Here is a 13,069-nt window from a genome sequence, read left to right as displayed (position 1 = left end):
TCTTTGTGGCGGTGGTACGGTAATGGAGAGGATGAGCGGTGGTGTCATACTCATTGGGTAAGCTGTCATACAAGGCAGCCTCACACATCTGGGTCTGTTCCCTGCAGCCTCTGATGGTGCCCCCAGGCGGAACGTTCAATCGTCCTGATGGCCCTGTCCCATTCCATCCTAAAACACAGCACCCCACTCCCCCACCCTCTACCCCACTAGCCCATACCTCACACCCTTCAAACAGAGGATTGAGGCAGGTCGGAATGTTGGTGAAAATGCATTTAATCGGGACTATATACATTATTGTGTCCTGACCCCTACCTCTAACCTATGTGCTGCAGCTATGCCCTGGCACAGGGGCACCTTGGCACTGCCAGCCTGGCTCTTTGGAACTACCACCCAGGCACCTGGCAATGCCAAGATGCCTGGTTGCCAGGTCGACCATGCCAGGGATTCAGCCCAGAGATGCCTGCCCCTGAGATCTCTTAATTGGTAAGTTGGGGCAATGAGGCAGGGGTAGGTGTTCGAGAGATTGGAGTGGCATTTCAAAATGACTCAGCTCGTCGGTGCGGGAAATGAGATAAAGAGGGCCTCGGCGGGGCATCCCTCACTGAGGCCTAAAAGAAAAACAGAATCCCGTTTGATAGTGAAGTCGTTCTCGGTGCTGCAGGTGGCGAGAAATACCCCACTAAACGTGCTTAAAACAGGACTCAGTTTCCCCCCCTCCCCGTTAAATCAGGCCCTTTATCTCCTACCCTCAAGCCTGCATCTACAATAGACCACATACAAGCTGGACTCTCATGAGCTCTACTTCATTTGTTTAATATCCAGGGTCAAATTTCAATATAATTTCTCCTGGGTCCACAAATATAAAAAACCAAAAGCCCAGATTACTCAACAACCTCAAGTCCCTACTGTCCTCAAAGCATTTCTCTTGTTCTGAAAACTATTAGACCAAATTTTCCAATCTGTCTATCAGAAAATCCAAACCTTTTTTATGTGTGTATTTGGTGGCTCCACACTATTTGAATAGTTTGAGAGGCACGGAGCCTCACTAGGCAGGTTATATATTAACAGGGTGAGGTACCCTCAATAATGACGCTTCGAGATTAAACTGTAAAGAAGGCTTTATTAGACTAATAACTATGTTAGAGCTAGAGACGAGAGCTGACTGCTACACAGACCATGAGGCTGCCCTTTGTGTATGGCTCCCAGATGGGCGGAGCCAGAGGTGGAGTCCCCAGGGTTCCAAGCCTGGTCTTAAAGGGGACATCACCTTACATGATGATAAGGCAGTAACCGTTCATCACACAGGGCTAATTCTCCAACCTTGCTCTAACCAGCAACTTCCCACCATAGTGGAAGAGCCTCACATAACCACAAATACTATTTCTGAAAAAAAGTTACTGGCTTGTTTGAAAAGGAGTTCCTCATTTTAATTACAACTGCTGCTAATGGGAGACACTTCAAATTATACCACACAACTGCAAAGAGAAACAAAGTTCAATATTGTCCAAGTCTTAACTAAACATGTATCCTTTCCATGCTTATCTGTTCCAAGTTAATAGTATGCTAATGCATCATTCATTCCTCTTAACATATTTACACCTGATTAATGCCCCTCCCAATCTGTGGAATGGGATCCAAGTCATTTGAGCCAAAATAGTTATAAGTGAATACTTTGCCATACATTTTGTTTAAATTACAAAATTATTGTACTGTAAATAAACTTACCTTACTAGTTGAGCTGACTGATTTAGAGCCTTCAGTCTTAGCAAGTTGACTAACCTTCGGTTTTTCCTTTGGGGAAGGGAGAAAAGCAAATTTCAGACCAGATACCAAAAAAAGTGTTGATTATTCATGTATTTATTTATTCAACAAAAATGCAATTTGTTACATCTGAATTTTCAATTTGTCGCATTTGGCTAAGGCTAATGAACTGGACAACTCTGGCTTGGAGACCTGCAAGTGTATGAAGATATAATATGCAGAACATCTAAAATATCACCAAGAAGCTTGGAAAACAAGATCGGTAAACAAATCAATATCAATTGTTAAAATGTCTATGTAAGTGATTTATACTTGACTGCATAGTATAATTATTGTTCCAAACTGGTCCTTTTAACTTAAGGAACCTGTAGAACAAGAAGATGTTTGGGGAAACAAAACAAATGATTAACTACATAAGCAATACGCTCATTGAAAATCTGTTGACATCTGGGGCGAGATTCTCCGACCCCCCGCTGGGTCGGAGAATCGCCGGGGGCTGGCGTGAATCCCGCCCCCGCCGGTTGCCGAATTCTCCACCACCGGCTATTCTCCGGCCCGGATGGGCCGAAGTCCTGCCGCAAAAATGCCTGTCCCGCCGGCGTAGATTAAACCACCTACCTTACCGGCGGGACAAGGCGGCGCGGGCGGGCTCCGGGGTCCTGGGGGGCGCGCGGAGCGATCTGGCCCCGGGGGGTGTCCCCACGGTGGCCTGGCCCACGATCGGGGCCCACCGATCCGCGGGCGGGCCTGTGCCGTGGGAGCACTCTTTCCCTTCCGCCTTCGCCACGGTCTCCACCATGGCGGAGGCGGAAGAGACTCCCTCCACTGCGCATGCGCGGGAATGCCATCAACGGCCGCTACCGCTCCCGCGCATGCGCCGCCTGGAGATGTCATTTCCGCGCCAGCTGGCGGGGCACCAAAGGCCTTTTCCGCCAGCTGGCGGGGTGGAAATTCGTCCGGCGCCGGCCTATCGCCTTAAGGTTGGGGCTCGGCCCCCAAAGATGCGGAGCATTCCGCACCTTTGGGGCGGCGCGATGCCCGTCTGATTTGCGCCGTTTTGGGCGCCAGTCGGCAGACATCGCGCCGATACCGGAGAATTTCGCCCCAGAAGTCTGAAGACTCGCACATCCAGACATAGGAACAGCTTCTTCCCCACAGCTACAAGACTCCTCAACGACCCCCCCTTGGACTGATCTGCTCCCTATAAGAACACTATTCACGACGCCCTGTGCTGCCCTTGCTTATGTATTTGCTTTGTTTGCTTTATTTGGCCCCTTGTTCCACACTGTAACCAATCACTGTTTTGTCGATGTACCATTTGTCAATTTGTCAATGTTCTCTGTTGATTAGTCTTGTGACTACTATGTACGTACTGTGTACATTCCTCGGCCGCAGAAAAATACTTTTCACTGTACTTCGGTACATGTGACAATAAATCAAATCAAATCAAATCTAAATCTTTCTTAAAACCAGTCTCTTTGACTAAGCTATTCATCATCGTTGAGGCTAAGGCACTAAATACATTCAAGAGGCGGCTAGATATGTCACTTGAGGCGAAAGGGATCAAGGGTTATGGGGAGAAAGCAGGATAAGGCCATTTAATTGGATGATCAGCAATGATCATGATGAATGGCAGAGCAGGCTCGAAGGGCTGAATGTCCTCCTTCTGCTCCTATATTCTATGTTTCGGTCCCTCCTACTATCTTGATGCTATTTTTAAAAAATTATGCCTCTGCAAAGCTCCTTGAGATATTTTGTTATGTTCAAAGCAACATTACAAGGCAAGTTATTGTTGTTCTTATTATGAAGCTATTTGTCACAGAGTCACACCTGGATCTGCCCACGCCTATCTCAAGATTCAGCTTCATAAGTTCCAGGAGCCTGCAGGACCGAAGGATAACAGAGGTTATATTAAGAATCAAAGCTTTCAAAAAGAGCAGTTTATCTGTTCACCACCCCCTGTTTGAAATGGCATTGCCAATATGGAGTTGAAATTGGGAGTGAAAACACTGGGGGTTGTTCCAGTGTGGCTAGCTGATGGTGAAGCATTACTGTAACTTGTAAGGAAAGGAATCTGCAGCCACGGATAATATTCAGGTTGTTCCCCAGAGCCCCACCACCAATTTTCACCCTCTAATCCTGTGAAGATCTTTTGGTTAGAAGAGGGTATTGATACAGACCCCAATACCATTTCCTTAGGGCAGCCCTGTGCAACCAATGGCTGACAATTATATTCCTATGTACATTGTGGACGAAGGAACATTTCAGTCCATTTATAATTTTCCATGAAATTCTAGACAGCACAGTTGGATGGAGACCTAGCAAAACAGTTCTACGCGATCTTCCTATTAGCTATCTAGAACCTGAATTTCAAAGATCATGGGCGGGATTCCGAGAATCGCTGGGAGCTGGCGTGAATCCCGCCCCCACTGGTTGCCGAATTCTCCGGCACCGGATATTCGGCGGGAGCGGGAATCACGCCGCGCCGGGACCCCTCGACAATTCTCCGCCCCGCGATGGTCCGAAGTCCCACTGCTTTCATGCCTGTCCCGCTGGTGGGAATCAAACCACCTCTCTTACCGGCGGGGCTAGGCAGCGCGGGGCGATCTGGCCCCGGGGGGTGCCCCCACGGTGGCCTGGCCCGCGATTGGGGCCCACCGATCCGCGGGCGGGCCTGTGCCGTGGAGGCACTCTTTTCCCTCCGCCTCGGCCACAGCCTCCGCGATGGCCGACGCGTAAGAGACGAAGTCCTGCAGCAAAAATGCCTGTCCCGCCGGCGTAGATTAAACCACCTACCTTACCGGCGGGACAAGGCGGCGCGGGCGGGCTCCGGGGTCCTGGGGGGCGCGCGGAGCGATCTGGCCCCGGGGGGTGTCCCCGGGGGATGACATCAGCGGCTGCTGACTCTCCCGCTCATGGGCGGACTTCCGCCGCCCGGCAAAGTCCTTTCGGCCCTGGCTGGCGTGGCGCCAAAGGCCTTCCACGCCAGCCGGTGGGGCGGAAACCACTCCGGTGCGGGCCTAGCCCCTCACGGTGAGTGCTTGGCCCCTAAAGGTGCGGAGAAATCCGCACCTTTGGGGCGGCCCGACGCCGGAGTGGTTCACGCCACTCCATCCCGCCGGGACCCCCCCCGCCCGCCCTGCCGGGTAGGGGAGAATCCTGGGCACTGAGTATATACTAAATGCTGGAGCTATGTTGACAGTGTTCCTAAAGTTGACATGGAACAATTCCAGCATAACCACCATTGTGCCTTCCAACATTCACTCTGCAGGACTATTTAGGATCTAATTAACGTGGGGCCAATGGGTGCCCATACCACTACAGGGACACCTTCAGCACCCATCTACTCTTGCAGCTCAAAAGACCATGGGCTGGATTCTCCGATTGTGAGGCTATGTCCGGAGGAAGTGTCTAGTTTTACAATGAGAAAATCGGCGAGGCCCCAGCACCAATCCTCCGACCAGTAAAGGGCTAGCAGCCATGCCACATAAAACGCACAGCCGTCCCAATATAAACGGCAGGAGAATTGCCGGGTCCATGGCCGCACATGCGCACGGTAACGACCTGCAGTGGTCGCGCCATACAGCGTGGAGCCGGCCGCGCGCGGACCCGACCTACCAGATAGTGCCCTGCTGGACACACCCTTGCCACCCCCCACCAGTTCCCACAGCCCTCAGCAAAGTCCCCCTGGCCAGCAGCACAGCTTGCACGACAGTCCGCAGCCGCCACGCCGGGCTCACGAAAACCGAGAGCACACGTGTCCCGCCCCGTCCGGAACTCGGCCCATCGGGGGCGGAGCATCAAGGGACGGCCTTTAGGTAATTTCCTGAGGCCGACCCAACAGCGTGCAGCGTACTCTTCGATGGTGCTGTTTTGGAGGGGGCGGAGCATCCGAAAACAGCCGCCGCCCCGATTGGGTCGAAAACAGGGATCTCCGCCTGATCGCCTCATTAAGTTCAATGTAACAGCCTTCAGAAATACACTGGGTCCCGACAAGAGATCTTCAAGCAAATGTAGTCCTGATTCTAGTTTTTCCTGCTTGACATCATAGATCTTATCAAGGGCAGACAAGAGTTCCAAGGTCCCTGCCTTTGTCTGGAACGTTTGCTCAGACTCCCACTGGAATTATGACATTTAGAGGCACTGTATTATTTTGGTGCCAAGCACAAGGAAGTAAATGTAAATGGAAGGAGCACAGAACTGTTTGTTGGGCTAAAAGATGAATCTGTTGTATGTAACTGCAGACCAAAGATACAGAAATAAAACACATATGGATGTTATTAACTGTAAGATTTCCAAACTATAAATGACCACATCAGCATATTGTGACTCACAAAGGGCAGTTTAATAATAGGAGGAGAATGTGCTGCAGCATTTGCTTTTCATGCAAGCTTACCAAACTGCACAGGACTTAAACCCAGCTACACAGGCTTGGAATGCAAGAACACTGCAATCATGCAGCTAAAATTCCCACTCCTGCCCTGGATATGGCTAGCAGCTGAATGCAGAAACAAGTTCATCAGGAGTGGAAGAAATTGATGGCAGGAGTGGCCAGGTTACCCAGGCCTGCTCGTTCTGACATCAGGGTGCGAGTTCTGCCGGAATCAGGGCGGGACACGGCTGGTGGATCCGGGGAGAGGCCGCCTTCTCCCGGGATTCCCGATGGTCCATACGCCTCACAAGATCTAACCAGATCTCATGAGACATTGCGATCTGGATCCCGCTCACAATGGGTGGGACCCAGACTAACATAGTTAAAAGATCTAAAAGAACTTTTAACCCTGCTCGCACAGAATGGAATGGCCACACGGCATCTAACGGCCTTGCTAAGGAGACCCCAGCTGAGTGCCATTTAGCACTGGCGCTCACAAGTGGGGACCAGACAGAACGCACTTGGGGCTAAGTCCCAGGCAATTGGAGGCCCCCGGGTGGTCTTCCTATGGGCACGATGGCACCCTGGCACTGCTGATGCCACCCAGGCACCTTGGCACTGCCAGCCTGGCATCCTGACAATGGCACACTGGCAGTGCTATCCAGGTGCCAGCCTGGCACTGTCAAGGTGCCAGGCTAGCATTTGTCCTACACCAGGATCGGGCCCGAAGGTGCCCTGACCTTGTGAAGTGGGTTGCAGGGGGGCTCGAGGACTCCCTTATAGGTGAGTTGGGGAATTGGGGGAGTCCGGAGTTCATGTAGGGGCGGTCGAGAAAACTGTTGAGTATGAATATTTATGAAGTACTTTTGTTTCAAACAGAAATGGTGATGAGATCAGATGCCATTTAAAAATGGCATCCCGATGTCTTCCTGCACTGAGGGGCTGCACTCGTCAGAGCTCCTCAGTGCAGGAAATGATGCTAAATGCGGCCTTGGGAATGTTGCCCACCGGGAGCTGAAATGGCAACAAAATGCCGTTAGATAGTGGGGTCATTCCCGACGCCATAAGTACCAGGAACTACCCTGCTAATCCCGTCCAGAACGGACTCTGATTATTTCTGGTTAGATCGCGTCCCAGATATTTATGTAATAGAATCCATGAACAAACGGACCCTCCACGAAAAAAGCAGCCAATAGTTTAAAATATCTCCGGCAAATTTGAGATGCATGTGGTCTCAACAGAATATAAAGTCAAATGGTAAATAGGGAAGCTCAGGGCAGCACGGTGGCACTGTGGGTTAACCCTGCTGCCTCACGGCACCGAGGTCCCAGGTTCGATCCCAGCTCTGGGTCACTGTCTGTGTGGAGTTTGCACATTCTCCCAGTGTTTGCGTGGGTTTCACCCCCACAACCCAAAGATGAGCAGGGTGGGTGGATTGGCCACGCTAAATTGCTCCTTAATTGGAAAAAATGAATTGGGTACTCTAAATTTATTTTAAAAAATAAATAAAAAAATAGGGAAGCTCACTCAAGGCAACGCACAGTTGTGGATCCACTGGTTGCTTCATTGCATCCACTATGAAAAAATTGCTGTATGATTCATGTTCTCGCAAGTCCAACCTAATGCGTGAGGTTATACATTGATGCAGACAAAGGATGGTTCAGAATAAAATGCACACTCCTGACAAAGGCATTTCGGAACAAGTAACATTCTGAACAATATGACCACAGACCCCCCCCCCCCCCCCCCCCCCCCCCCAAAAATCTCCAAATACTCATCTTATAATATTCACGTTGCTGTTTTTGAAAATTGAGTTTTATGGCCAGTCGGCTTCGCTGGCTGGATCAGCATTTGTTGCCCATTCCTAATTGCCCTTGAGAAGGTGGTGGTGAGCTGCCTCTTGAACTGCTGCAATCCAAGTGGTGTAAATACACTCACTGTGCTATTAGGGAAGGAGTTCCACAGGATTTTGACACAGCACCAGTGAAAGAATGATGATGTATTTCCAAGTCAGGATGGTGAGTGACTTGGAGGGGAACCTCTAGCTGGTGGGTTCCCAGGTATCTGCTGCCGTTGTCCTTCTAGATGGTAGTGTTTGTGGATTTGGCCGGTGCTGCCTAAGGAGCATTGATGAGTCTCTGCAGTGTATTTTGTAGATGGTGCACACTGCTGCGACTGTGCATCGGCGGTGGAGGGAGTGAATGTTTGTGGTAGGGATGCCAATCAAGCGGGATGCTTTGTCCAGGGTGGTGTTGAGCTTCTTGAATATTGTTGGAGCTGCACTCATTCAGGCAAATGGGGAGTATTTCATCATACTCCCGACTTGTATCTGTAGGTGGTGGACAGGCTGAAGGAAGTCGGCAGATGAGTTACATGCTGCAGGATTCCTAGCAAACAGTATTTGTACGGTTAGTCCAGTCCAGTTTCTGGTCAGTGGTAACTCCAGGATGTTGATAGTGGAGGATTCAATGATGGTAATGTATGTCAAGGGGTGATGATGTGATTGTCTCTTTAAGGAGAGGTTATTGCCTGGTACTTAGCATGATTGTTGCTTGCCCTATCATCCCAAACCTGGATATTGTCCAGGTTTTGCTTCATTTTCACGTGGGCACCTTCAGTGTCTGAGGAGTCGCGAATGGTGCTGAACGTTGTACTATTATCAACCAACATCCCCACTTCTGACCTTATATTGGAAGGAAGGTCATTAATGAAGCAGCTGAAGATGGTTGGGCCTAGGACACTACCCTGAGGAACACCTGCAGTGATGTTGCAGGACTGAGAAGATTGACCTCCAACCACCACACGGGCAGCATAGTGATTAGCACAATTGCTTCACAGCTCCAGGGTCCCAGGTTCGATTCCCGGCTTGGGTCACTGTCTGTGCGGAGTCTGCACATCCTCCCCGTGTGTACGTGGGTTTCCTCCGGGTGCTCCGGTTTCCTCCCACAGTCCAAAGATGTGCAGGTTAGGTGGATTGGCCATGCTAAATTGCCCATAGTGTCCAAAATTGCCCTTAGTGTTGGGCGGGGTTACTGGGTTATGGGGATAGGGTGGAGGTGTGGACCTTGGGTGGGGTGCTCTTTCTAAGAGCCGGTGCAGACTCGATGGGCCGAATGGCCTCCTTCTGCACTGTAAATTCTATGATTCTATGATAACTATCTCCCTTTGTATTAGGTATGACTCCAACCAGTGGAGAGTACTCCACCTGATTCCCATTGATTCCAGCTTTGCTTGGGATCCTCAATGCCATTCTCAATCAAATGCTGCCTTGATATCAAGGGCAGTCACTCTCAGCTCACCTTTGGAGTTTCACATCTTTAGTCCTTGCTTGAACTAAGGCTGTAATGAGGTCAGGAGCTGGGTGAGCCTGGCGGAACCCAAACTGAACGTCAGTGAGCAGGCTATTACTAAGTAAGTGCCTCTTGATTGCACTGTTGATGACCACTTTGGCCCTTTGTTTGGCCCCTTGTTCCGCACTGTAACCTATCACTGTTTTGTCGATGTACCATTTGTCAATGTTCCCTGTTGATTATTCTTGTGTCTACTACGTACGTACTATGTACGTTTCTCAGCCGCTGAAAAATACTTTTCCCTGTACATCGATACATGTGACAATAAATCAAATCACTTCCATCACTTTACTGATGATTGAGAGTAGACCGTAAAGGGCGGTAATTGGCTGAACTGGATTTGTCCTGTTTCTGTGTAAAGGAGTGAATTGAATTGGCTGAAGACGGGCATCCGTGATGCTGGGGACCTGCGGAGGATACAAGATGGATCATCCATTCGGCACTTCTGGCGGAAGATTATTGTGAATGCTAGCCTCATCTTTTGCACTAATATGTTGGGCTTCTCCATAATTGAGGATGGGGATATTTGTGGAGCCTCCTCCTCCAGTGAGTTGCTTAATTATCCACCACCATTCAAGACCTTGGGCGGGATTCTCTGGGAATCGGCGGGGCGGTGAGAAACGGCGCACTCCGGAATCCTCCGCACCTTCAGGGGTTAGGATGGCACCGGAGTGGTTTGCGCCCCTCTGGCCGGCGTGGAAGGCCTTTGGCGCCGCGCCAGCCAGGGCCGAAGGGACTCCGCCGGCCGGCGCGGCTCCGCGCATCCGCAGGAGCGCCAGCGTCTGCTGACGTCATCCCCGCGCGCAGGGGGGTTCACCTTCGCGCCGGCCATTGTGGGGGCCTACACTGTCGGCGCGTAGGAATAGAGTGCCCCCACGGCACAGGCCCGCCCGCGGATCGGTGGGCCTCGACCGCGGGCCAGGCCACCGTAGGGGCACCTCCCGGGGCCAGATCCCCCCGCGACCCCCCAAGAACCCGGAGCCCGCCCGCGCCGCCGGGTCCCGCCGGTAAGGGACCAACTCCAATTTACGCATAGAGTGGGCGGGACTTCGGCCCATCACGGGGGGGGAGGGCCGCTGCCAGCGGCCGCCAACCGGCGCGCCGTGATTCCCGCCCCCGCCAAATGCCCGGTGCCGGAGAATTCGGCAGCCGGCAGGGGCGGGAGTCACGCCGACCCCCGGCGATTCTCCCACCCGGCGGGGGGGTTGGAGAATCCTGCCCCTTATGTTGCAGGACTGCAGAACTTTGACCTGATCCATTGGCGTGGGATCACTTAGCTCTGTCTGTCACTTGCTGCTTATGGTGTTGTAGCTTCACCAGGGTGGTAGCTCATTTTTCGGTATGCATGGTCCTGCTCCTTGCATGCTCTCCTGCACTCTTCATTGAACCAGGGTTGATCCCTGACTTGGTGGTAATGGTAGAGTGGAGAATATGTCGTGCCATGAGGTTGCAGATTGTGGCTGAGTACAATTTTGCTGCTGCTAATAGCCCACAACGCCTCATGGGTGCCCAGTCTTGAGTTGCTAGATCTGTTCTGAATCCATCCCATTTAGCATGATGGTGGTGCCACACAATACAATGGAGGGTATCTTCAATGTGAAGCTAGGACTTAATTCACATACACAAGGACTGTGTGGTGGTCACTCATATCGATACTGTCATGGACAGATGCATCTGCAGTAGGCAGGTTGGTGATGATGAGGTCTAGTATGTTTTTCCCTGATGTCGGTTCCCTCACCACCTGTTGCAGACAGTGTCTCGCAGTTATAGCCTTTCGGACTTGGACCGAGTCACTCTTGGTGATGGATACTGAGGTCCCCCTCCCAGAGTACATTCTGAGTCTTTGCCACCCACAGAGTTTCTTCCAAGTGGTGTTCAAGGTGGATTCAACATGATTCATCAGCTGATGGTGGACAGTATGCTGTGATCAGCAGAAGGTTTCCTCGCCCATGTTTGACCTGAAGCTTTCATGGGGTCCGGAGAGGAAGATGAGTACTCTCAGGGTAACTCTCTCTCGACTATATACCACTGTGCCGCCACCTCTGCTGGGCCTGCCCTGCCGGTGGGACCCTGGGATGGTGATAGTGGTGTCTGGGATGTTATCTGTAAGGTATGATTCTGTGAGTATGACTATTGCTTGTCTAGTCTGAGACAGATCTCCCAATTTTGGCACAAGCCTCCAGGTGTTAGTAAGGAGGGCTTTGCAGGGCTGACAGGGATGGGTTTGCCATTCTTGTTTCCAGTGCCTAGGTCGATCCAGGTGGTCCACCCGGTGTCTCTCCTTTTTATTGGCTTTGTAACGGTTTGATACAACTGAGCGGCTTGCTAGACCATTTCAGACGGCATTTAAGTGTCAACCACATTTCTGTGGATCTGGAGTCACATGTAGGTCTGGGGGTCACATGTAGGCCAGACCACATAAGAACTGCAGATTTCCTTCCGTAAGCAACATTAGTGAACCAGCTGGGTTTGTTTTACGACAATCGACAATAGTTTCATGGTTATCGTTAGCCTTTTAATTCCAGATATTTCTTGGACTCAATTTCCACCATCTGCTTTGACTCGAACTTGGGTCCCCAGAGTATTACCCTGGGTCTCTGAATCAGCAAACCAGTGATAGTGACAAGACCACTATGTCACCACCTCACCTATTTTGCAGCATTTTACTTGATAGAAAATTGATTTAGCAGAACATAATACTGTAGCATTTTCCTTATTCAAATCCCTCAAGCTACGCTGAGTATCCATCCACTTACAACCAATAGTTATCGAGCCAGAGTACTCATCTGGTTGGATTTTTGCATCCAAGGCAAATAGTTTGTGTCTGAACATTTTCAGGCTCGGCCCACCCGCCTCAAGAAATGACTCCATTTTTGCTTGGGACAGGGGTGCAAGTTAGAGTCAAGTCCATCATTCCAGATGCAGATCGGAGATGGCCACAGGCACTACTGAATGTCAAGATGGGCAGGTTAAAAGGCCCTGTGTTCTCTGGCACTTTATCCTAGTTGTATTGTTCAATATTAAGTCCTCACATCTTTTCACTATCCCCCCAAACTACAACCCATCCATCCCAACTCATGTCCTCTCACCCCCAATGACTCTTTATACCCACCATGCCAACCCATGCCGCCACCAAATCCCATGTCCCTTAAAGCACATATGGCACCTTAGTACCAACTCATATCCCCCTACCCACCCCTATGGCTCCTATGTCAACTTAGTACCAGCATGACTCCTACCCACCTTTTGCACTTACATCCAACTCACCGAGTATCCACAACAAGAAGACCTCAGGAGCCTTGCTGAGATTAAGTAAAATAAAGTTCTAAATATCTATTACAGAGTAGTATCTATTATAAAATCAGCCCCATTCCTGAAAGCCCATTCAATACAGTTAAATTCCCTCAAGTAGTTCATCTTTTATAAAAACAAATGTTTGTATTCATAATCCCACAGCTTTCGTGCGCTGTCAACCAATCTGTGAACTTACAGCCCCCTCCCTGTAGCCACCTGAGTTGGCCATTTCCCGACTTAAAATGGAGAACCACAAAGGCTGAAGGGAAATTCAGCCAACACAGGCAAAGAC

General features: G+C 50.5%; 1 protein-coding gene across 14 annotated transcripts in view; it reads right to left on the bottom strand.

The window, feature by feature from the left end:
- Positions 1–13,069, bottom strand: part of cast (calpastatin) — a 318,006-nt gene that overhangs the window by 216,819 nt on the left and 88,118 nt on the right. For all 14 annotated transcript variants that reach the window (XM_072516336.1, XM_072516333.1, XM_072516334.1 and 11 more), the window contains exon 4: positions 1,726–1,791. In XM_072516336.1, the coding sequence (XP_072372437.1) occupies positions 1,726–1,791 (66 nt within the window). The remainder of the gene's footprint in view (positions 1–1,725; positions 1,792–13,069) is intronic.

The sequence above is a fragment of the Scyliorhinus torazame genome, chromosome 9 (genome assembly GCF_047496885.1).
Source record: "Scyliorhinus torazame isolate Kashiwa2021f chromosome 9, sScyTor2.1, whole genome shotgun sequence".
Classification (NCBI taxonomy): Eukaryota; Metazoa; Chordata; class Chondrichthyes; order Carcharhiniformes; family Scyliorhinidae; genus Scyliorhinus; species Scyliorhinus torazame.
Note: the sequence above shows the minus strand (reverse complement) of the source record. Positions and strands in the feature narration are given on the sequence as shown.